Source organism: Cataglyphis hispanica, chromosome 10 (assembly GCF_021464435.1).
Source record: "Cataglyphis hispanica isolate Lineage 1 chromosome 10, ULB_Chis1_1.0, whole genome shotgun sequence".
In the NCBI taxonomy this organism is placed as follows: Eukaryota; Metazoa; Arthropoda; class Insecta; order Hymenoptera; family Formicidae; genus Cataglyphis; species Cataglyphis hispanica.
The window spans coordinates 5079093-5102999 of record NC_065963.1 but is presented as its reverse complement, the minus strand read 5'-3'; the positions used below and the strand labels follow the sequence as shown (position 1 = coordinate 5102999).

Here is a 23907-nt window from a genome sequence, read left to right as displayed (position 1 = left end):
GGAAAGCAAGTGTTAGTAAAAACATATTTCAAATGATATAAGATACAGTTTTGTTGCTTATTTTTATATGCAAAGAGAATATTTTTCTTGGAGTTTTACAAGCGAATATATATTTTGCGTTTACAGATAGTTAAAATGTGTGCTTTCATGATTTTTTATTATTGTTTATTTTTATTATTCCGGTGAATATACATATAAATCGTTCTGAACAGATGTAAATATATACGATTTTCTCTAATTAAAGTGATCTTTTACTTTGTTGAAGATGGTAATCATACATGCCATTAAGTAAAAAAAAATTAAAATTATAGATGCCGTTTATTTTTTTACTATATATTAATAGATATTGTTAAAAATGTGCAAACTTTTTAACTGTTTATTCTTTTTGTTATTTTAATATTGTAGAAATATGCTAACAATATTTTTATTCAAAAAGAAAAAGCTAAAAATCTTTTCCCTTTATTGAAACTAATTTTTTCAAGTTAGAAATATGATTATATATTTTCTGCTGTTTTAATAATGTAACTGTAACGTGTAACCTATTTGAAAAAAATAAATTTTTTGGGGAAATTTTAGAAATAATAGAATTATGACAATTCATGTTGCATAATATTACTAGAATACAACTTGTTATACTGTACGTATGTAGAATTAATAAATGATATAAATTTAATTTTTAAATTTACAAGTATTTATTGTATACATTCGTTGCCAGTTAGTAGATGAAAACGTTTAAGTAAAAAAATTTAATCGTTAAGAAGCTTGATAAGAATTTCCAATTTTATTCAATTTGAAATTCAAATTATATTTTAATTATATTCCAACGTAATACTATTCATATAATATTACATAATCATAGTAGGATGATTTAACGATGTACTTTCACTGCAATCGCATAATCAAACCGCGCGTTTTTTTTCAAGCCACGCACACAGCATCGACTTATTGTGTGTTGAAACAACACGAAAAAAAGTCGATCTACAGATGAGGTGCATTTCGCATATACATATTATGCATGGATGCGTATTATGGAGTTATTTATGCGTGCGAAACGCGACCGGTTATATGCAAGCTCAGTCACTATTCGATGATTATTTTACATCGCGTCTCGGAAGACTTTCACTGTTCGTGTACTTTCACCATTGAAAATTAGCATTGCACGGCTCTTTCCTTCATTCTCAGGAGAGGCGCGCGCGATTAGATCGTCTGTATTTCGGGCTAAACGAATTTTGGTTCAGGATAAATTTTCGCTTGTTTACAATGACTTTTCAGAATCTAATATTTTTTACTATTTCAATTTGATATCTTTTACCACTTTATCAATTTTACTCTTTGTTATCTTAAACTGCATTCTATGTAAAATTCTTTTTGAGTCTTTTTTGCGCGACTAAAAAAAATCATATCAAATTGATTGATACAACACACAAACATACATACACAATTTTTTTTACATTTATTTATAATAAATTATTTATAATAATTTTAATAAATTTTTTTCTAATTAATTATTTATTATATTGTTGTTATTACGTTTGGTTATTTATCAAAAATAATAATTACTGACTCAAGTTATATTCTTATTTAATTTATTAATTCACTATCTATATTAAAGATTTTCTCTACACTTCAAAAGAGTAATAATTATTATTGAATTAGATTTACTATATTTAATTCAATTAACTTTATATCATAAAATTTTTTTATACATTTTATTTAAAATACAACTAGGTATGTTTTTTTCTAAAATTTCAAGTAATAAATGCAAAAAATATTATATCATGTAAGTTGTATCAGAGTTTAAGATTTATCTATTAAAAATTGTTGCAACATTCTAAAATATATCTCTGATTAAAGAAATCTGTTATTTAAAATTTGTCTTTATGAAATAGTTTTTGTAAATATTAAATTTAAAATGTATAATGTTATCAACTACATTTCTTTTAATCTGTAGTTCTGTAATATCTCTTAATCGTGTCGACTCGACCTACAGATGGTTGAAAGGGAATCTATGCAGAAATATCAACAGTAGTATTTGATTTCCGAGTAAAATGTTAGCTGAATAATTTTTGTATTAAATGTAAAGGTGCATGTAAAGCATGCGCTATTTTTCACATATATTACAATTAATTTTAATCCAGCTATGTATTAAGTATTTAATTTTTTAAAATATCTTACATATTTTAATATTTTTTAATATTTAATTATGAAAATATAAATAAAATATTATAATAGGATTTGTGCAGATAAAAATAATAAAACATTTTTAATAACAAATCATACAATTTAATTGCTTTAAAGTATTAATAAATATATTTATTATAAATATATTGTAAATATGTAGATACTCTCTCTCTCTCTCTCTCTCTCTCTCTCTTATTTATTTATAATTAATTATAATTAACAGAACTTCTGTCTTTTGTAAATAAAATTTTTATGTTATATAAGATTTAGTTTTTAAATCTTGGAAACAACTTATGCCAAAGAGTAAATTTTGCCTAATACTTTGACATATACAAAAAAAATGTTTCTTTATTTGTTTAACAGGAAACATACGGAAAAGTGTATTGATATATAATTACATTAATTTTGAAAGATGTAAGCACATTGCTCGATTAGTCTTTATTTTACAAAAGAAATTTAGTATAAAAGCTGTTTCAATTTTGTTCATAAGATATTGGGAAAATATGCAGCATTCATTACAAAATAATCATTTATCTCTAATATAAATACAAACTACATCAATAACATTTTTATAATATCTAGACTTTTAATGTTGTATCCAAACTTTTGGCCGGCAATATATATGATGAAATGTGCTTATCTTATATATATTTACTTAGTAATGTAATTTTTTTTTTTTAATTTTCTGGAAGACAAAATATATTTTGTAATTAATATTAATAGCAAAAATATAAATGAAAATAATTTGCTTTCTATTAATTAAAAATAAAAGAATAAAATAATTCATTAGTGGAAGCTCTTGTCAAAGAATTTTTTATTAACTTGCAATTAAAATTCATCACAGATCTGATGTGGACTGAAAATTTTTTTCAAATGTCAAAAATTAAATAGGATCATATAACCAAAGAAATTTAGAATATTCTTTAAAGAAAAGAATAATTCATAATAAATAATTTATAGAAGAATCAATGTGCGTGCATTTTGATTCATTAATTAAGAAAAACAATATTTTGTTAATCTTGGCAATCTTGTTAGCAGTTTATCTAGTCTGTTTCCACCTCTTGCAATACACTAACAAATACAGGCATTCATACATATACACTTACATAACACAAAAATTACAAAAGCATTCTCTACACATAAAAAACTTTACCTAGAAATTCAGAGAGAATGATACTAAGTTCACTAACAGAAATTATGAAAAGACGTCTAACGTGCTTTTCTTTCTACTTTTTCATTTCTTTCTCTGGATTTTTTTAGTCTGGTCTCTGAATCTTGACTTTTTTTATATTTGATCGCGCAGAGCGTTTTATATGATTCGCAGCTAAATGTACATTCGATGTGCAATTGAAGTCTCTTTAAACATCGGCTTGTCATCATTCGTCAAAGCCTCGATTGTCGATGAACACGCGATTCCTAAGACCGCTGTCCGAGATGTAACCGGTAGCCATTTTATATTGGTTCGCATATATTACGTCGTTTTTGTTCTCCTTGATATCGTTCTGGAAACTTTGCGTATCTTGCTCCTTATCGTCTTTGAGGACCTTTCGCTTAACAGACACATTTTTCGAATCCTTCTTCTTGTACGCTTTCTTGTAGAAGCCGCGGAAAAGGAAGTAAAACATCACGGCATGCATACCGATCAACCAAACAAAGGCCTTCGGGTAGTTGCACTCGATGAAGAGCAGCTGGAATGCGTGAATCATCACGAGAATAAACTGGACCATCTGCAGGGCCGTCAGATATTTCTTCCACCATAGATACGGCTGTATTTGTGAGCCGAGCGCCGCCAGAAGATAATACGAGTACATTACGATGTGTACAAAAGTATTCAGGAAACCGAAGAAGCTGCTGTGACCGCCTAAAATACATTGATAGATATTGGGATTATAAAAGATTTTACAGACAAGGATTAATATTTTTTTTTTTTTAATATTGAAATAAATCAGAGCACTTTAAGAAAATAGACTAACTCTTCTTGTATTGATAATAATAAAATTCCATACACAGATTTGAGTTTCAAGATGAGCAATCGCGTTCTGTAAATAAAATAATAAAAGATAGCGAGCGCTTACCAGGAGTGAACTTAACTCCGAACCAAACGGACATAGGCATGCAGCCGTGATGAATAACATGGAGGGTGCTAATGTGATCATTCTTTTTCCTTAATACAAAGAAGATTGTGTCTGTGAATTCAATGAACTTAGAGATGTAGTACCACCAGCAACCTCGCGCCATCCGTAATGCGATTGGATTATACGAGTAATCGACCGGCTGACACTTGAAAGAGTAGTGTCCACCCCAGCCGGCAACCCAGGCCTACGAAAAAAATGAAATAAAGAACACAGATTATCTCAATGAAATTTGCTTCCGATAAAATCCGATAATGTGTATGCAAGCAACTTACTTCGTAGAATAACCATGACGAAAATATTACTTGAAAGAGATTGTACCATATCATCACTCTTCTGAGATCGAAGGCTTTTCGATTCTCCATCAGCTTTGGTCCGAGGACCTTAACAAAATAAGCGTAGAATAAGCAAATCGCTAGCGTAGGAAACGGGCTGCTCATCATAGCCCAATTGTTGACCCTGGGATCGCTCTTGTTGTCCATAAGGTCTCGATAGCCATCGTATATCAATCGTATCAATTGCTGCATCTAAAAGTAAAATAGTATTTTGTCATTGCTATATTATTCGAATCATCATTTTTATCATTTGATTAAATTATAGCTATAAAAAACAATATCAGTTTTAGAACTAGATTGCTATACGGGATGTCTGATAATAATTTCTCCATCTGTAATGTGCTGGTAGAACGGATTAAATCGAATGGAAAAGTTTTCGACTGTTTTGCGATTTTTGTAATAATTAATTAATTAGAGAAATTAATTAAAAACAATTTACGCGATAAGAAAGGATGGCCTGATATCGACGGCAATGATCTGTGATAGAACACGAGAATCCATCATTATCGTTCGTATGTAACTGTTGTCATTTATAAAGCGCTCTTCCCAAAACTTTGTCGCGCGTTTAATGACCTTTGCATATTTTTGAGCCGTCTTTTCTCGCTCGCGCAAATTGATCGATCCTTTTTAATTAATTTTTCAATAGTTATAACGAAAATCGCAGAATGGTAAAGGACTTTTCTGCTCGGTTTAATCCGCTCTACCTGCACATTACGGATGGGCTAATTATTCAGACATCCTGTATAGCAATCTAGTTCTAAAACTGATATTGTTTTTTGCAGGAAGTAGACCAAAAAATGTAGAAAGTAAGGGAAAAAAATATTGATATAGTTTAATAATTGAATGCTATGGATATTATTATATAAGATTTTTAATAAAACCGTCTAGTATTATCGATATATCCCTCATGACAAATGACTATATTTATTGCTTGAGCAACACGGCTTAAGTGTACGTTTTAAACACACGTGCATAAAATAGTTGCTGTAAAACTAGGAACTAACAATAAGAACCGACAACATGTTTCTTTTTACTGCATAATTGAACGACATCGATGAGTTTATAGAGTTCGATGTTCACTATACTATGCGATTGTGAACGCAAACAAACAGAAAAACTCTAAAGAAAACTGCTTTATCTCGATCAATCTACATCGATTGTAGCTCAATAATTAATAGAATTCAAATAAAAGAGACAAGTGCACATCTAAATTTTAATTTTTATGTATTATATTTACTACTCTCAAATTGAACTTGTTTTTGATTCAAGATTTGATTTCAATAATATGATATAATATAAAAAAATAAGTATCAAATAAAATCTTTTTAAGTAAATGATTAGATTTGATTTAAAGTAAGCATTTTATCTTAAGAAAATCGATTAATTAACAATTGATAATATATTGATAGAATATTGAATAAAAAAATTTCAATTTTACATTATAAGTAAAATCCTTTATATATTAGCCATACAAAAAATAGCAATTCAAAATATATTATCTAACATACATCGTCATGTCGCGTGTGACTTTTACTTTTAAGTTCTTTTTTACTTATCTGGTTAAACCGCGAAGTACGCAACGAAAGTAAACGGAACGGTTTCTGCACCTCGACGAACTCTCAACCTCGACCTCATTAGATCGCAAGACGCGCGACTTGATTTTGATCTATGGTGCAGGTGACGCGAATGATGGAGGATTTGCGGATCGTGGCTTTCCGATGATGAAAGATTAGGTCTGTCCTTTCACTGATTAAAACTTGTCGGAAATTCTCGATATTTGTATCGCGTTATTTTACAATACACAAACGCAAAAATAAGTGCGCCTTTGCGCCGCAGTCTTCATTTCTGCGGGGAGTATGAAATTTTTTTTAGTTTTGGAAATATAATAATGTCGAAGGCAATATTATATTTTATTAGTGTATCTTTTGTCGAACATTACATAAAAAGATTTCGCGGAACATGATTCTTTTAATTACACGAATCCAAAATTTTCTTCAACTCGCATAGAAAACGTAACTCTTTTTTATTTCCATAATTAAAATATTTTATGTATAAAAACTTATCACGTTTGTACGTAGGAAAAATTTTAAACGAATATTATGTCGAAAGAAATATATTTACGAAAAGAATATGAGTTTGTACTAAAATTATATTATGTTCTACGGAATTAGAATAAACAATTGGAAAAGTAGATGTGACAAAGTGCACTTTAAACATCTGACTTTACTTTATATTTGTAACATTTTAATGACTAGTATCTTGTAATATAGTATTACAAATTACAAAATATTCTCTCATCGTACACAATTCTATCTTTCTATATTTTTATTATAGAGTATTTTGCAAAAATTGATTGCGATTATAAATGACTTTATCTCATTAATATTGTTTTGTATGCGACATTTTCAACGCGTTAAAAAATACGTATGTGCATATCAATATTTGATTTTTATTTCTACAATGAAAAAGCTAGCTAAACTTATAGTAACGCGCACAACATTGTGACAAGCATTTAATATACGATTTAATAGTATTCTTCTACTAATTATAGATTCTTTAAACAAGTTGTAGTAGAGTGTGTAGTCTCTCTCCAATAAGAGAATTCCATGATGTCAATAAATTTTAAGCAATTAGCTGAAAATAAAGAAATATAAAAAAAATTATTTTTTTATATTAATTTTATATGAATTAAATTGAATTTTTAATTGGAAATTTTGTTATGAAGACTTACTATTTTGGAAATTGGCAATAATTTTCCTTGGCATTGTTTTATAACAAGAAATTCGGTAGTTTTAATAAGAAGGTATTTTTTAAATTGTGAATATAATTGCGTTAAGAATATGAAATGATGTATTATTTTTTCAAACGCTGAATTATAACTAGAAGTTAGAAACTTGCTATGTATTGTGAAAGATAGCTCATTTTATACTTTCGTGATTTTACTTTTGTAACAGAATTTAAGTGAGAAATAAGATGCAGAAGTTATCAAACACACAGCGGCATACAGTCGTACATTGGTGCATTAGAAGTCGATTTTTTCATGACTTACTAATTTAATGATACAAATAGGCATTCGCGAGTGCATTCGTCACAAAACCTGTTGGTCCAGTTCCCCTTGTCAATACAAGGTATTTTGAAATAGCTTGGTATACCGTCCGTTCTTAATCGCTTCATTAATTCATTATCCTTCTCTCTCGGATTCACTGAATTTTTTAAAAGGGTAAAAAAACCGAGCGTCCTTCTTCGCATCTTTCTTTAAGACTTTGCGATTCAACTGATTCACGAAAACGGAACTCATTACCCGCGATAAACGTCAAACACGAGTTACTCGCGGGATTTTGCAATCCGCGCATTCGCTGCGGAAAGGAAAAGTAAAGCCGCTTCACCAAAGACTGTATGCTAAAGAACTCGTTCTCGCCGCGAAAAAATGCGTCCCTCGCATGCGTCCTGGATTCATAGTCGCACGATACGTCATGTAATTCTGTTCGCGTGTGCTCCTCCGCACCGCCGCGTCACGACCGCTTACACCTGCAGCAACTGTTGCGGTTAATGCCAAACGAATGTTTTTAAAGATGCGCAATATCTAATCGTAGACATCGAAGTTTAATTTGCATCATTGGGCGACGAAAAAAAGCTTATTTATAGCTAGGGTCTCCGGCGCATTCGAGTGGATATATCTCTGTGGTCGAAAACAATTCTTTCTTAATAATATGTTACCTATATACATCTACATGTACATAAACATGCACATATTTCCTATATTATTTTTCTTTCTTTTTTTCTACTTAATAAAATTGTGTTACTCAGAGATATACAAATCACGTACAGTCACGTGAGCCAAAGCAAATACTAACTAGATACTATATAAGTTGGTTTAATTATATTCCGCGATGTAGATTGACATTCTTGCAACTTATGCAACGTCTAACTTTTTTTCATACTTATTTTAATAATACTAATAAATTTTCTTCATTATAGGTTGTCTTTACATTGTATAAGTGATATCGTTAAACAGTAGTAAGAAATGCTACTGTTGCTTAACTTATTCGCAAATATTCTGATTTGCAAAACGGAAAAGTTTCTCGTGATCAATGATTTAAACGTTACAGCTAATTTTCTGAGCAATTCTGAAACCGTTTGACGAACAATCTCTATCTCTTGACGGTGGAATGCGTAATAGAATTTGCAAACACAGTTTGCTTCGAGGCACGATCATAAATCAAGTTGAAGTTGTGATAATTATGCCGCGGAATTTCCGTGATATCGTCTTCGATAAAGCTGCATTCATTTTATATGTGCACCCGCCTCTGTCAAGATTTCCTTCCCTATTCACATGCGAAGAGTTTACAGTTCATTTTCGCGCGATTGTACGCGCGGACTCTGATCTCATAAAATTCAAATTGCTTCTTTGTTCGTTTTCTCGAATGATAATTATCACGCGTATTTCAACGCAACTATGCAAGAAAATAATACGAAAAAATGTCCCGCGCTTGCCTCCTGATGCAATTTGAATTATCGCGATATTTAAGTGCCACTTGTTTGACGAGTCAGATGCATTCTGTTGCATTTATCTTTATCTATTTATAATGAAAGTGTACTGCGACTTTTTGATCCATTAAGATAAGCGTTTATTAATATGCGTTTCCAATAATGTTACGTTGCACGTGCTTAGTGTAAAGCATGTCTCTGATCTTAACCCCCTTTTCGTTACGGCTTTTTATGTTCGATCAAAGGAATTCGCTCGCGACCACTTGGGGAATGAAGAAAAATATTTTCTTAAGTGCGGTATGTGTTGAGAAAAAAAAAAAAAAGATTGGAAAGTTTATGAAGGACGACCGATAGTTTTGTTCCGCTACAAGGTATCAATCTTTCCTAGATTATTACGGTGCTATAATGATAATGTTAAATTAATATTTTTAAATATCTAATAATAGATTAATAGCTACAACAGGAATTTACACATTTACATTTTTATTTTAAAGAATGTTTCTATAATATGGAAATTTATTTCATAAATATTAAAAATATTTGAAGATCTCTAGAGAAAACAGATTTCTTTTTGTATTTTTTTTAAAAATTCAAAAGAGTATATTTTGTTAGTTTGAGAAAATAATTGATTAAAATTTAAATTGGTTTAGATTCAAATATATTATTTACAGATATAAAATTATGATTACGAGAATATTTTTTCAAGATTTATTAAGTAATCTGATGAGATTAATAATTATTATTAAATAGAATGATATTATTAAATCAAAAATATATATTAAAACAAATATGTTTTTGTGAGAAAATTGAAAGTATCAGAGCATCGGAGAGTGCTAACTTTTCTGCAATAAAACAAATTATTTAAACAATTAATCTAATTATTGATCGGCAAGTTAAAACAGTTAATTAATTAATAATTTGTTGATATGTATCTTATCTTTTTCAAAAATTTTTTTCTTTTTAAAAAAATTTATTATTTGTTTCATAAATTAATATTTTATTTATTATAATAATTAAATATGTGTGTATTTTTCTTTGATGATTACTTGTGAAACACGATACTAATAAAATACTGAAATCTCCATGTACAATTTTTCGGAGAGTTTATTGTACCTGCGATATGTGAGCTTATTTAAATATTAAAAGGTATTCGATAAAATAAAGAATTAATTGATATTCTATGCAATAAAAAATAAGTAAATTATTAATATTTATTAGATTAAAATTTATAAATTTTTAGATGCAGTTAGAAGAGTTTTAATTCGATTGAGAGAAATATCTTTAAATCTACACAAAATACTTATAATTAAATAGTTTATTTTTATGTTAACTACTTTTTTTTCATGAGCAACTCGAACATAAATATTAATTTTAGATTTTTTAAAATAACATATTTGCAAGTGATATCCGTGTCATTTTTCTTTTTTACAAATCTATTCATTACTTTATTTACTTTGCTTTTTTGTTGTTCATATATGCGTTGCATTGCATACATACATAAACAAAATACATCAAAGTCGATTATCCCTATTACATAATTCTTGAATGACTTGAATGACTTGATATTCGACATGTTAATAATAAATATATATTTCGGAGTACAATTCACTCTTGTGTCTGTTTTGTGCACAAATCGAGTATAATAGATTTGATAGGTAACACTTCTCACATAACGCAATATGTATGTATATGTTTGTTAATATATTTTTTCATATTGTATTAATATAATATATAATATTTTTTTCAAACAAATTCGCGTAAAGATTACTCGTAAATAAATATATGGATATTTATAGCGATAATCATATGAAAATATACACGAAGGATGCAATATACAATCGAGAATTTTAATCGAATCAAATTTCTCTTTAATATTTAAAAAACGTTTGTTATATTGCGTAAATAATATAATTTGACTGTTTTAGAAAAAAATGTTTGTAAAAAATGAAAAAAATATCTGTAAATTGCATGTCTTTTTGTGTAAAATGTCTGTGGAAATGAAGCGGAAGACAATATAGTTATCGCGTGTACATATTTTGTACACTAATTGTATACTTATTGATTGAATATGCTTAGTCGTAGATAATAATCGTGTAAATAGCCGATGATAATGTCATATAAACGGCGTCGTATCGCTGGAATTTGCGCGAAGCTGCAAAGGCAAATAAAAAAATCTCTTTTTGCTTATTTACATATTTTATATTTTTAAATTTTTCTATATATGTTTTATTTTTGTATTTGTTTTAAAATTGTCGAAGGTTAATATATTTTATATCTTTTTTCTTAATAATATGTTTTGTGAAAACATAAAATGAAAGCAATTTATAAATTATGTTTTTTGGTCTTAGCCTTTGCGAATGTTCTTTAATATTCTTGTAATTGTGGTCACTTCCGTTTCGATTAAAAGAATTGCTAATGAGTTCTATTTGCGGTTAAACGTGGTTCTACAAGTGGACGGCATTGAACCGAGTAAGGTCATCGCAGACCAAGCTATCAATTTCCACATATTTTTGGACACTTCAAAAATTATTGGCGTTTATTAAAATTTTGCGTCCTACGCCGGAGCCTACATTACGTACTGCCTAATAACGGCTCCGTGTATAAGTAACAGCGATATACGCGGAACACGTGAAACCACGTGTAATACTCACTGTTCGCTATTCTCCGCGTGCTTCTATCGTTATGAAATCCCGCCAGTGCGGAAGAAGATGCGTCTACATACAAGTTTCACCGCGGACACGGCGTCGAATTCGCGAACGAGTTTTGATCACGAGCAATAATCGCGAGCAATACACCCGAAAAAATAAATAAATCGTGGTATGGATACCAACGAGAGTGATTATCTATGTCGCGAGACAGCTGTCGACAAACTGAGGCCGCACCGTCCTTGCAGGGGCCTTATATCGTCTCTTATACCTGTGTAACAACTTCGTGAGCGTGTCGTAAATTAGGCACCTTCCCCATTCGCGCGGATTCACGCTTTTACAATCATCCCTGTGGGGGAGAAGAAGAGAATATAAGACACTCCGCGATCGCGAATGACGATGCGGTTTGACTATTGTGCGTTATTCGGTCGCGATTCTCATACACAGTGAACGTCCGAGTTTTTTTTTTTCCATATAACTGAATAAAATTATAGTAGTGATATGAAGAATACAAAGTGTCCGCGCAAAGATACTTGTCATTTTCACGAATTTATTTGACGAGTGTAAAATTGGCAACATTGAAAAATTCTGTATCATGTCAAAATGTCTGAAAAAATTTAGTTGAAAAATAATCTATCTCCCCCTTTATAATCAATCGTATAAATAGATTGCAATCTTTAGATAACAAATACAATGTATAAATGTATAAAGTATATAAATGTGCGATATATACATTATTGTATATATATGCATTATTGGAGGGCACTTATATATAAAAAAATCACAAGAAATATAATATGAAATTAGCATAGAAAATCATTCTTATTAAGCATACATATATGCATATGTGCATTTAACATAAAAAAATCGCAGAAATTCAATATAAATATAAACAAATAATATTAAAAGTAAGCTGAAAAAAATTCTTGATACTTGATCAAATTAATAAACGGTTACAAATGAAACAAGTAACATATTTTTGATACAAAGTCAGTTAGAATCCAATCAATATAGAGTGGGCGACATGTGTATGAATATGTCCTCGATAGATATTTTCTTTTGAGAATATATAAAAAAGTCACAAGGAATACAATACGAAATTAGCATATACATACATACATATGTATAATTATTTTAATTATCTTAGTCTTAATTATTTTGAACACAAGTTATACAATTAAAATGCGCATGTATTTCCTGTAGAGTTCATGGGTGCGAGTAACTTCTTATATTTTATTCTTTGCAAGCTAACAATCTTTCGTAAAGATTATAATAATGCACGATTTATTTCTTTACGTGCCGATAATGACAAGCATTTGGTGACATTGAATGTTTTCTATGAGAATTTTAACATCTTGCAAACGTCTAATTTTTATGATTAAATTTTAATATGTTTGACTTAAAATGCACTTGTATTATATGCAATAATTTTCTCTTTCTTTTATTACATTTTCTAATATTAAGCATATATGTATGTATGACAATGTAACAGTTTTAATTAAATACCATTGATAATTATTATACTGTCATATTATCTGAAATAGTGCATCTTGCAAATAAAATATTAATATTTATTTACTAATTTTTTACTTTTACATTCTGCTTTTTGTTATATATATATATATATATATATATATATATATATATATATATATATATATTTTAATGTACTATATTTAATCATTCATGCATGTGGTGATTAATTTATATAATTTATAGTTTGTATATTATTTTTGTATTATTTATATGTATACACATACATATATATAATTATATTTCTTCTTCAACATAAGCAGCACAAAAATTTTAATTATGCAAAACATGTTATTATGTGCTTCTACCTCTCGTTTCTTGAATAAATAACATAAACATACGCAATACGATGTGAAATAAATTTGTATTTTTCCATAGACCGCTTCGAGTATTGATATCTTTTGTTTCAAAAAATCAAAGACGATTTAAAATCAGTCAATTTAAATGCGAAAGTATAATAATTTATATAATAATACAGGAAAAGAGATAAATTTTTCTTCTGCTCATTTTTCAATGAGCTGCTTAATTTTCTTATTAACATTTTTATATATATGCGTGTGATTACACCATACATACTATCTCTCTTTAATTGTATTTTTTCTTTTTTTCATTTTTTACACATTTATAATATATTTATTAATGCGCGCATTAATAAATAATGAATGTTCATATTTTGTTACAATCATCTATCAAACTTTAAAAAATTGGTTAACAAGAATACATGCAAAGACTTGCAATCGAAAATAGAGAGAGAGAAAGAGAGAGAGAGATTGAGGAGTCGAATTGTCCTTGAATCCTTAATTGCACTTGTAAATCAAAACATCGTATTTTTCTGTCGATTAGACTGTGTCTTTAAGTGGGTGTTTGAATAGTGTGTCCGTGACGCGTAATAATCGTAAACAATCTCTACAATATCGATTAGAAATCGGCATTCAAGATGCGTGCAAGAGCCATCTGAGCGCATTCCTTAAAATCGAGACGCAATCAAGACAAGTGTCATTAACTATTCATATAATTTACTACTATTCGCGATGCGCACAACGAACTTTGGCACTGGGTGGTCTTTATATGTAAGAGAGTGTGCACGGCGAACAAGTCTACGATCTGCGTGGCGTGAAATGTCAATGAGAGCGAATGTTGACTGCTACTTCACATTCGTTGAGTATTTTAATCGCGTATCTGACAGAAGCTGAAAAATAGCGCGAATTTATATGACATTTAGCGACAGCGATTTGTAACGAATAAGTAAATAAGTAAATAAAGTAAATAAGTAAATGAAGATAAGAAATATTATTATTACAATAGTTTCAGTAAAATGAACAAATTTGGAATATAGAAAATTAGGTACAGTGAAAGATTATAAATCGAATCTTATCAGAGTGAAAATGCATAATTTCCTCTTCAACATAAACACAAACAATACACATACTTAGATTATGAAGATATTTTCTTGAAGTATAATCTAAAAGATTCAAAAATAAATGATTGAAAAGTTTTATTTTAATTTTCAAAAAGAGAATTTAGATTTACTCCAAATATTATTTAACGCAACGGCTTTTTTTCGATGTCTTTAATCATCTCTTTTAAATTGTTGCTGGAATTAATGAAATATGCAAAATTAAAAGCACGGGTGCTGGATAAGGAAGTGACGTTGCATCCACAAAGCGGTGGCAAACAATGACTGTTGATAAAGGAGACAAAGGTCGAGCCTAACTTGCGAAGAAAATTTTACGTTGGCTACTGCCTGGCCGGGATGACCTTGGCCATGCCATTACGCGACTCGCTAATTGCCATACCACGAGTGATTATCGTTCATGGAATTAAAATTCGCATAGCGCGAGGATGACGAGTGCGCGCGTTCGAGTTTAAGACATTGTTTGCACGCAGGAGATGTACACGCACAATTTGTATACGTCGATATCTACTGTTTATCTCGCGTAAACACGAGCCAACAACCTGCGCAATTCTCATAGACATCCAACATATTCGTCTTGTATATTTACTTTACAAAGTTTTTTTTTTCACAATGAGAATAGTAGCCAATTGATATAATTGGAATTAATTTAAATTAACAATTATGGTATTATTGCAAGCAGAAAATGTAAATACAATTGAAATAGAGGAAAATGCCGCTAGTCAGTTTCAGAATTATAATAAAAAAATATGTAAAGTAATTAAAAACATCTTTTATTTACATATATTTTATTTACATTTACCTATTACATATTTGATTAAAAACATCTTATTGTATTTATTCAAATCCGATCGTACTTTATACTTTTAGTAATTAAAATATAAATATTTACAACTTTACACAAAAATTCCACTGGAAAAACAATTTGTTATTAATCAATTATTAATCAAAATATTAAAGAATATTTTCATGCCGTTGATAGGATGAACTTTTTAAGTTCTTCTTATTCTTGGATGTTTAGGTTTTTATTTCCTGAGATATACGATGTCGATCATCGGAGATAAATTAAACAGATGAAATAAATGATACATGTTTTGCGTGATTCATAATATTATTTCTTATGATTCCAAGAAAATATTTAAATTTTTTACTGGTTTCTCCCATGAAGAAACATCACCGGCTCGATCATTCCACTGATTCATCAGTCATTCGTTTTTGCAAGGGTTACAAAATTAATGCTTGATTCTTTTGGGATGCCCCCAAGGCGGGTAAAAAAAGGATTTTAAAGAATTATATGTATCCCTTTCGACAATAGATCGCTCATTATAATGGAATTTTTATTCGCATTCTACCTGCGAGCGCACACACACTCAAAGGGTATCCTGGTCAGGAGAAACTTGTTGTCCTTCGATATTTATGCCGCGTTCAATGATCTTTCCATTTACGCAATGAGACAATCCATACAACACTATCTTAATCATCTTATAAAAAAATTAAAAGAAGACAATAGATCACATTTGTAATGATGCTCTCTTTTATATCTGTTTTTTATATTTTTGATACTCTTTGAACTGAATGATGACAGTACATTTTGCGGTTTTAATTTTTTATTAATTCAAAACAGTTTAGTTTACAATTATGCGTGTCAATGTAATTATCCGCTCACAAAAAAAATATCAATTTATTCATGTATTGACCTTCAAACTGTGCGCAAGATTTGCGCACTATGTATTCGACGATCGAGGAATCAAAGTCCTTGATTGACGATCAGTATATTTCCTATATACATATGAATTTACTTTATGCTTAAAACGGCCATAAGAGGCCTTCCGCAAAAACAAGGTTACATTTATTTACCTTCAAAATGTAATACTACTCTACGATCGCTATTCAAATAACATCTAAAAATATTGTAAATATTTCTTTTATTTTTCTTACTTTGATCAATAATTCTATTGTTAAAAAAAATATTCTGTTTTTTTTTTCTTTTTAATTTCTTATTGCTTTAGTTTTATTTATTTTATTTTTTTCAGAATTTAAAGTTGAAATCCAAGTTTTTGATAATTTTTTTTTGATTTTTGCAATATTCTCTCATGTCAACAAGTAGTAAATAAAATTCATCATGTGCTTATGCACATGATATTTTGAACTGAAAAAAATTAATTTTTTTTTTTTTAATATATACGAAAATAATCTTATTAATTTTAGAACATATAAAGAGACGTTTAAATTTCTTTGCCTTCCATTAATATTTTGCGTTGAATATTTTGAATTGCACCGAACTCTGTTATTTTTCAAGATTCTTGAAATACTAAAAATCTCTTGGTATTTAAAAAATCTTGCGAGGCTAACTTGGGACTTCATTTATCTTCATTAACTTGTCAGGAATCTTATGGCTTTCCATTGTACAAATACGGAAAAAATAAATAAATACGAAAATTTTCCAAAAATAAACTGTTATGCATTAATAGTATTAAGCTATTTTTTTCTTATATTTATGTCATCGTTAAATTTATTTTCACAAATTTAATAATATATATCTAGGAATGTTATACACACATATATGTTTTAAGATGTGATTATCTGTTTAATTTCAAAGTGTTAGTAATAAAAATCCGTCATTGACAACTCATTTGTGCATAGAAGTGTTTTCAATTACGCATTTGGATAATAAAATTCCATTTAATAATTATACACTCCTAAGAAGTCTGACAATGTAAAGGAACGCAGAATTAATGTGTGAATATCACAATACATTTCCAGCACCAATAGACCTTGAAGACTTAGATCGTGGAATTTAATAAACTTCTTTAAAAAATTATATACTAGTGGATCTCTCAATACATTAAATTTAAATATGTCAACAATTTTGCTAAGGATTACATGAAGGCACATATATAATTATCTTACTTATATGTAGTTATTATGATGAAATAGAAAAATATTTCCAATAGCTAGTTTAATAGCTATATTTCCATAGTCATTGGTAGAACTAGTTTACGAAGGTTGAATATAAGAGCGTTGGTTTTTTTTCTTTAGCAGTATTATTGGATATAATTTTTATCTTTTCTTAATAATATTTAAAAAATTACTTTTGTCATTTAGGACACAGTATGGCGATTTATTTCTCTATATTAACAATTAGTTATTATAACCAAAATATCTTTATTTTAATTTTCTCTCATTATTAGTGTTTGATGAATTTTAAATTTTGCTATCTTTTTATATAAATTTTTATTAATTATGAAAAAGCCGTTAAAAAAATTTTTACGCCAGAAAATAAATTTTGTCGTCAAAAAGATTAAACGTAGAAAGTCTCTTTTCTACTTAGCTTTTTATATTTTTTTATAAAATTTGCAATTTCATCGTTTTTATTCTTTATCGAAGAATTTGATAAACAACATTTTTTACGTCAATAATTATATATATATATATATATATATATATATATATATATATCATTATTGACAAAATAAAAATTGATAAAAAAATGTTGATATATATATATATATATATATATATTTAATGTCATAAATGTAAAATACTTAGAAACGTATTTAATTTTTTATGATTCAATAACAATTATTTTTTGTAAATGATTGACGTATTATATATATATATATATATATATATATATATATATATATATATATATATATAATACGTCAATAATTTACAAAAAATAATTGTTATTGAATCATAAAAATTAAATAGAAGCAATTTACAAGTGTTGTAAATACATATTAATGTAGATATTTTCCAATTTTTTTCTTCAGACAATTTCCGTTTGAATAATTGGAATAATAAAAACTGTTGCTCATACTTATAAATTATACCATATATCATACATATTAATGAATTTGTGATGTCGGTTTCTACTATCATTTTAAATTTCTTGTTTCGGTTATTAAAAATTATATTTGTGATTAAATGGAAGTTTGTTCCGCCAATTGAATGTAATTTTTTACGTTTCTAAGTATTTTACATCTATAACATTAAATAATTTTTCCTTTTTAAATTTCTCAAGAAATATATTATTGTAGGTCTATATTATTTTGCTATTTTATTATGATATATTAAATCATTTTAAAGCTGTTAAAATGTATCAATAATAGTATATAACACATTATGGCTAATTGTAATCAAATATTTTTCTTAGCTAAAAGTTGAAATTATTAAAAACGATCAGTAGTCATATGAACTAAACGAATGTACGATAATTTTGCAGAATAATATAATTTTTTTTCAAATTTACGATCTTTAATCTTGACTGATTAAAAAATATCAATGTTGCATTATATTGCATCATTGCAATGACATTTGTCCTGACGATAATTTAGTGCTAATCGTGAAAATGAGATGGAAATACAGAAAAAGAAATAGGTATGATAATGTATTAATTTTGTATTAGGAGATAACGAGATTAACAAAAAGGATCTTATTGCTTGCGCAATTATATGTATTCTTGAATATATATAGTTGCTATAGCTATAGGAGCTCGCGAATATGCATTGCGAAAATTAGTTACAATAAAGATAAGAATTAAGCAATGATAATGTTGTAATAATTAAACAATGAACATTCGACAAGTGTTACCTTATAAATTTAATAGATATGTGTGATGTGGTCTCATAAATCTTCTATAAGAGAATCATGTAAGAAATCACATGTAAATGTTCATTGTTACTACAACATTATTAGTTTAGTTCCTTTCTTTATTATAACTAATTACGATTTAAATTAATACCTAAACATGCATTGGTGCAAAAAGTACCCATTAGTAAATATACTTATACTTAAATATACTTATAATCTTACATTTACATTTTTTACTGTTTATTATACACGCTTTAAGGCTCGGATTGCAATTATTGCTTAATTGCATTTTGCATATATATTTAAAGATCTCGCAATCTTCATTAAATATTCAATAAATTATTATTTCGCAAAAAAGATATTGTGTAATATTATTTATCGAAATAGAGATAGACATATTAAGAATTGATGAATGACAGTATGTGAACAAGTTTATAAAAGCAACGTACAAAGTTCATATCTATTCACCTTTTCTTTTAAAACTACATTTTTCTAAAAGACGTGTATCGGGGAGAGGGAGAAAGAGAGAGGGAGGGAGAGAGAGAGAGAGAGAGAGAGAGAGAGAGAGAGAGAGAGAGAGAGAGACTTACATTAAGTAATAAAATCAAAATTGCGTTCAGTTTTTTGTTATTTTATTTTCTTTAATAATAAAATAAAAAGTTTCTAAAATTAATTGAAATACTTAAAAAAGGGATTCGTGAACAGTTCATCCAGGTTTTTCGAAATTTTGTTTATTATTTTCTTAGATGATAGATATTACACTTTTGATCTCTTGCAAAGAAAATCAGAATCATAGCAAACACGCGGGGCTTCCTGTCAAAGTTTACCTTACTAATTGTCGGTAGAAAAATTGGCGCTGTATCTAATGTCGATAAATTTCGGATATTCGCGCTTTTGTTGCTCGCTTCAATCTTCAATCGTTGGTGTCGCTAGTTATTTTTATTATGGCATCATTGGCATCCAATTGTTCCTCGTATCATTACTTATATTACCTATATTTGTTCTCGCATATCGACAATTAAACGTGTATGTGTACCGGCTATACCGTAGTCGATCACGAAACGAAAATTGGAACTTCGTTATAAAGTAAAAGTTTGACCAGTAGGCCACTCACAATGGTGAAACTAACGCCGGAATTGATAGAACAATCAATGCAATACATCAATCCTGTGCGTGATCGTGAATTAGATCTCAGAGGTTTGTGAGAGCATGCTAAATTTGCTATTTTTATTTTATATATCATATTTATTATACTGTTTTTGCTCCGTTCGTGTTTGTTACAGGATACAAAATACCTACCATCGAGAATTTGGGAGCGACGTTGGTGAGTATATATTTAACGAATAAACTTGTATTTATAATAGAATATTACTATTTACTTATGAACTGTTTACTTAGAAAAAAATCGAATTAAAAAAAAGAAAAACTCTTGTATTTATATGGCATATATAGCACGATGTTTGTAATTGATTTCATACGAAATTTGAAACAATATATTATGTAGTGGCGATTTTTAATTAGGGATATAGAAGTACTCTTTCAATATTGTATAAGACATATTTTTCCCATGACTTATGCATACAGGTTAATTTATGCTTTTGTGCAATTATTAGCAACTGGAATAAAAATACAAAATTATAAAAAGAATTTTTTTATTATCATACTATAATTATGGTAAATTTATTTATTTATTATTTTATATAGGATCAATTTGACACAATAGACTTTTCTGATAATGATATACGTAAGCTGGATGGATTCCCACTTTTGAAAAGAATACAGACCTTGTTTTTTAATAATAATCGTATTGTCAGAATTGCTGATGGGTTAGAGCATTGCATACCAAATTTACATACGTTGATGTTAACTGGCAATATGATACAAGAATTGGGAGATCTAGAGCCTCTGACACAATTGAAAAATCTTACAAGCTTGTGTCTACTCCAAAATCCAGTATCAGCTAAGCCACACTACAGACAATACGTTGTGTATAGATTTCCGCAACTCAAATTACTCGATTTCCGAAAAATTAAAATGAAAGAACGCGAGGCAGCAATAGAATACTTCAGAAGTCAACGTGGCAAAGAAATGGCACGTGAAATAGCAAAGAAGGTGAAGGCTCAAACAGCGGGTTCAGCCGCGGATAAACCTCTTACAACACCCGAGGAACGTAACAAAATTCGTGAAGCTATCACAAACGCCTCTTCCTTGGAAGAGGTACAAAGGCTTAGCAAATTGCTGCAATCTGGTCATATACCGGGTGAAGAACGACTGCAAAATGGTATGTGAGCTTGCATATTTTATCGCATAGTATTTCTGAAGATCTTATACCTTGGATTTAGAAACAGTGAAAATAATGCAATGTGATCAATAATAATTTTTACAATATAATTTTAATGCATTTTTAATGCATTTTATATATAATGTTTTTCATGTGATAATTTAGGAAGCGGAGCTGTGGAACCTATGGAAGAGGATGATGATTAATTAACTTGCGTTCTGTGTTGTGTTTATAATGTAAGCCTGAAAAAAATGAAGGGACCCACATTGTAAGTATGCTGTTTGATGAAAAGAGAGAGTAGGACATAATACAGTATCTATAATGCTGATAAGAAATTATATACTACACAGAAACCATTCGTTTTGAATACAACTTTTGATAAAAATAAAGATGAAAATGTTAAGATTGTAGCCTTGAAGCGATTTTTAAAATTACTCCTCGTTACATATGTGAACAATAATTTTAATATATAATATGTTTATTTCAGCGAAACCCGAATAAAGAATTCCTTCAAGAAATTCATCTCTTATTATTAAATTTCCTTGTATATTATATTTTATGTAAGGTATTGATGAATTAATGGGATAAAAATTCATGGGCGCACTTTTAGTAAATTTGACTCGATAAATAGATAAACTGATTTATTATTTATTTTTAAATATTTTCATAAAATCTTGAAGTTTATGAAAAATTTTTTAGTTTTTAGTTTGTCAATGAGATCAATGGAACGAAAGAAACTGCGTTTGCGAGTTTATCAAAATATATGACTGAATTTAATTAACTTTAATTTATTATTTAATAACTTGTAAAATATAAATAATTATTGTTGTTCTCAAAGATCAGCAATCTGGCTTTTAATATTCGAGCGATATTTTATGTTACATAAGTTAGATCAATAGATGTCAGTGCAATACGCGACAGTGCCCTTCCAGCTTACAGCTTTCAATCAGTCGCTCCCATTGAATGTAATTTAAAGAAAAATGGGTAATTATATTGCTACCTACGTAACACATCCCGATACGATGCCCAAACCCAATGGACCACCGACATTCGATCCGATGTTTGGATTTCCAAATGGTCGGAAACCCAGAGGCAAGTATTGTCATTCGAACCTGACTTAACCTCGTACGCGTAAGTATTTTAACTGCACAATATCTTGTTATTGTTGCTTGATTTGACGATTTGAAACTATATATGAAATTTACTGCGCGCATTCGTCATTGAATTATCTTATAGCTTTCTATCACAAACAATCACAAACAAAAGTTATATGTGTGATGTAATTATGATGATTTTATTCGATATATTATTGATAACTCGACATCATATCGATATATGTATTATTGCTTTAAATTTGTTGATAAAATCAGATGTATGAGAAATGCATATTTGTGATATATTAGATAATTTTGCTATGAAAATGATAATTTAAATGTCTATTGTTTTCTCCAATAAATATATGGAAAGTGAACTAAAAATTCTGATATTATTGTGCTTTTTATCATTTAATTTATAATTGATTTACTTGGCTCATTTATAATGTATCACATTATATTATTGCTTTATTATTGAGCAAGATTTGAAAAATTATGAAAAATTATGTGTTAAATTTCAAGTATTAAACTATGATGTTTATCTGAAGAATTACATGTTGACATGTTGATTTACAGTCAATAGTCTTCATGATTGTGTTTATTTAGAAGATGTATGCTGTGTTTAAATCTTGCTTAGTGTGCCGGATTTACAGAGATGAAGATATCAGAAGAAGATATGATAGCTGCAAAGATACCACTTGATCAACGTGATTATTGCGCTCATAAATATTTGGAATTACATGAATGTAAGAGGATTCATTATCCTTTCATGATAAAATGTGCGCACAAAAGACACGAATATCATGAGTGCTATGTTGAAGAGTAAGTAATAATAATAATATTATATATATGCATGAAATATATATCAAGACATCAATATATCAAGATATATTGTGATAAATCTTACATTTGTTACAGTTATACTTTAAGAATGAAGGAATATGAAAGAGAACGCCGTCTTCTCGAAAGACAAAAGAGAATACAAGCAGCAGCAGCGTGAAAATCTTGTATAGAACTTTAATGAATTTTGATTGTTGTCGTCAATAATTTAGGATGCATATATTAAAAGGTGAAGTCGTGTTCAGCTATTGTATATAAATTAAATCAATAAAATATATAATGATAAATTTTTCTTTATAAAACAATACACATAATTTTTTAATACACGTTTAATACACATAATCTAATAAGATTGATATCAGATTTAC

At 28.6% G+C, this 23907-nt stretch overlaps 3 protein-coding genes across 5 annotated transcripts; 2 read left to right on the top strand and 1 right to left on the bottom strand.

Annotated features, from left to right (window-relative positions):
• Positions 1-2604: 2604 nt before the first annotated feature.
• Positions 2605-12143, bottom strand: LOC126852578 (elongation of very long chain fatty acids protein-like). Of its 2 annotated transcripts, none has more exons than XM_050597526.1 (4): positions 12053-12143; positions 4589-4840; positions 4257-4500; positions 2605-4042 (listed from the first exon to the last, which is right to left on the bottom strand). In XM_050597526.1, exons 1-4 carry the CDS (start codon positions 12098-12100, stop codon positions 3558-3560), a joined length of 1029 nt encoding a protein of 342 aa, XP_050453483.1. In that variant the 5' UTR covers positions 12101-12143; the 3' UTR covers positions 2605-3557. The 2 variants fall into 2 exon arrangements, with proteins under 2 accessions (XP_050453483.1, XP_050453485.1); XM_050597528.1 differs by lacking the exon at positions 12053-12143 and adding an exon at positions 11788-12026.
• A 7688-nt stretch (positions 12144-19831) lies between these two features.
• LOC126852597 (probable U2 small nuclear ribonucleoprotein A') lies at positions 19832-22393 on the top strand. Of its 2 annotated transcripts, XR_007687844.1 has the most exons (5): positions 19832-20521; positions 20608-20648; positions 21029-21605; positions 21771-21873; positions 22093-22393. XR_007687844.1 is itself a non-coding variant. In XM_050597560.1 (4 exons), the coding sequence occupies exons 1-4, from the start codon at positions 20440-20442 to the stop codon at positions 21809-21811; spliced, it is 741 nt and encodes a 246-aa protein (XP_050453517.1). In that variant the 5' UTR covers positions 19832-20439; the 3' UTR covers positions 21812-22010. The 2 variants fall into 2 exon arrangements, 1 of the variants encoding a protein (XP_050453517.1); XM_050597560.1 differs by lacking the exon at positions 22093-22393 and having other exon boundaries at positions 21771-22010.
• A 101-nt stretch (positions 22394-22494) lies between these two features.
• On the top strand, positions 22495-23826 carry LOC126852605 (NADH dehydrogenase [ubiquinone] 1 beta subcomplex subunit 7). Its single transcript, XM_050597569.1, has 3 exons — positions 22495-22697; positions 23353-23521; positions 23618-23826. The coding sequence occupies exons 1-3, from the start codon at positions 22586-22588 to the stop codon at positions 23697-23699; spliced, it is 363 nt and encodes a 120-aa protein (XP_050453526.1). The 5' UTR covers positions 22495-22585; the 3' UTR covers positions 23700-23826.
• The last annotated feature ends 81 nt before the right edge of the window (positions 23827-23907 follow it).

Coding starts and splice junctions, on each gene's coding strand:
- LOC126852578 (XM_050597526.1), bottom strand. CDS start 12,100: ATGGGGAAGGTGCCTAATTTACGACACGCTCACGAAGTTGTTACACAG. Junction 4,841..12,052: donor CTCACGAAGTTGTTACACAG/GTATAAGAGACG, acceptor TTTTACTTTTAG/ATGCAGCAATTGATACGATT. Junction 4,043..4,256: donor CGGAGTTAAGTTCACTCCTG/GTAAGCGCTCGC, acceptor AATGTATTTTAG/GCGGTCACAGCAGCTTCTTC.
- LOC126852597 (XM_050597560.1), top strand. CDS start 20,440: ATGGTGAAACTAACGCCGGAATTGATAGAACAATCAATGCAATACATC. Junction 20,522..20,607: donor TCGTGAATTAGATCTCAGAG/GTTTGTGAGAGC, acceptor TGTTTGTTACAG/GATACAAAATACCTACCATC. Junction 21,606..21,770: donor TGAAGAACGACTGCAAAATG/GTATGTGAGCTT, acceptor GTGATAATTTAG/GAAGCGGAGCTGTGGAACCT.
- LOC126852605 (XM_050597569.1), top strand. CDS start 22,586: ATGGGTAATTATATTGCTACCTACGTAACACATCCCGATACGATGCCC. Junction 22,698..23,352: donor AAATGGTCGGAAACCCAGAG/GCAAGTATTGTC, acceptor CCGGATTTACAG/AGATGAAGATATCAGAAGAA. Junction 23,522..23,617: donor CATGAGTGCTATGTTGAAGA/GTAAGTAATAAT, acceptor CATTTGTTACAG/TTATACTTTAAGAATGAAGG.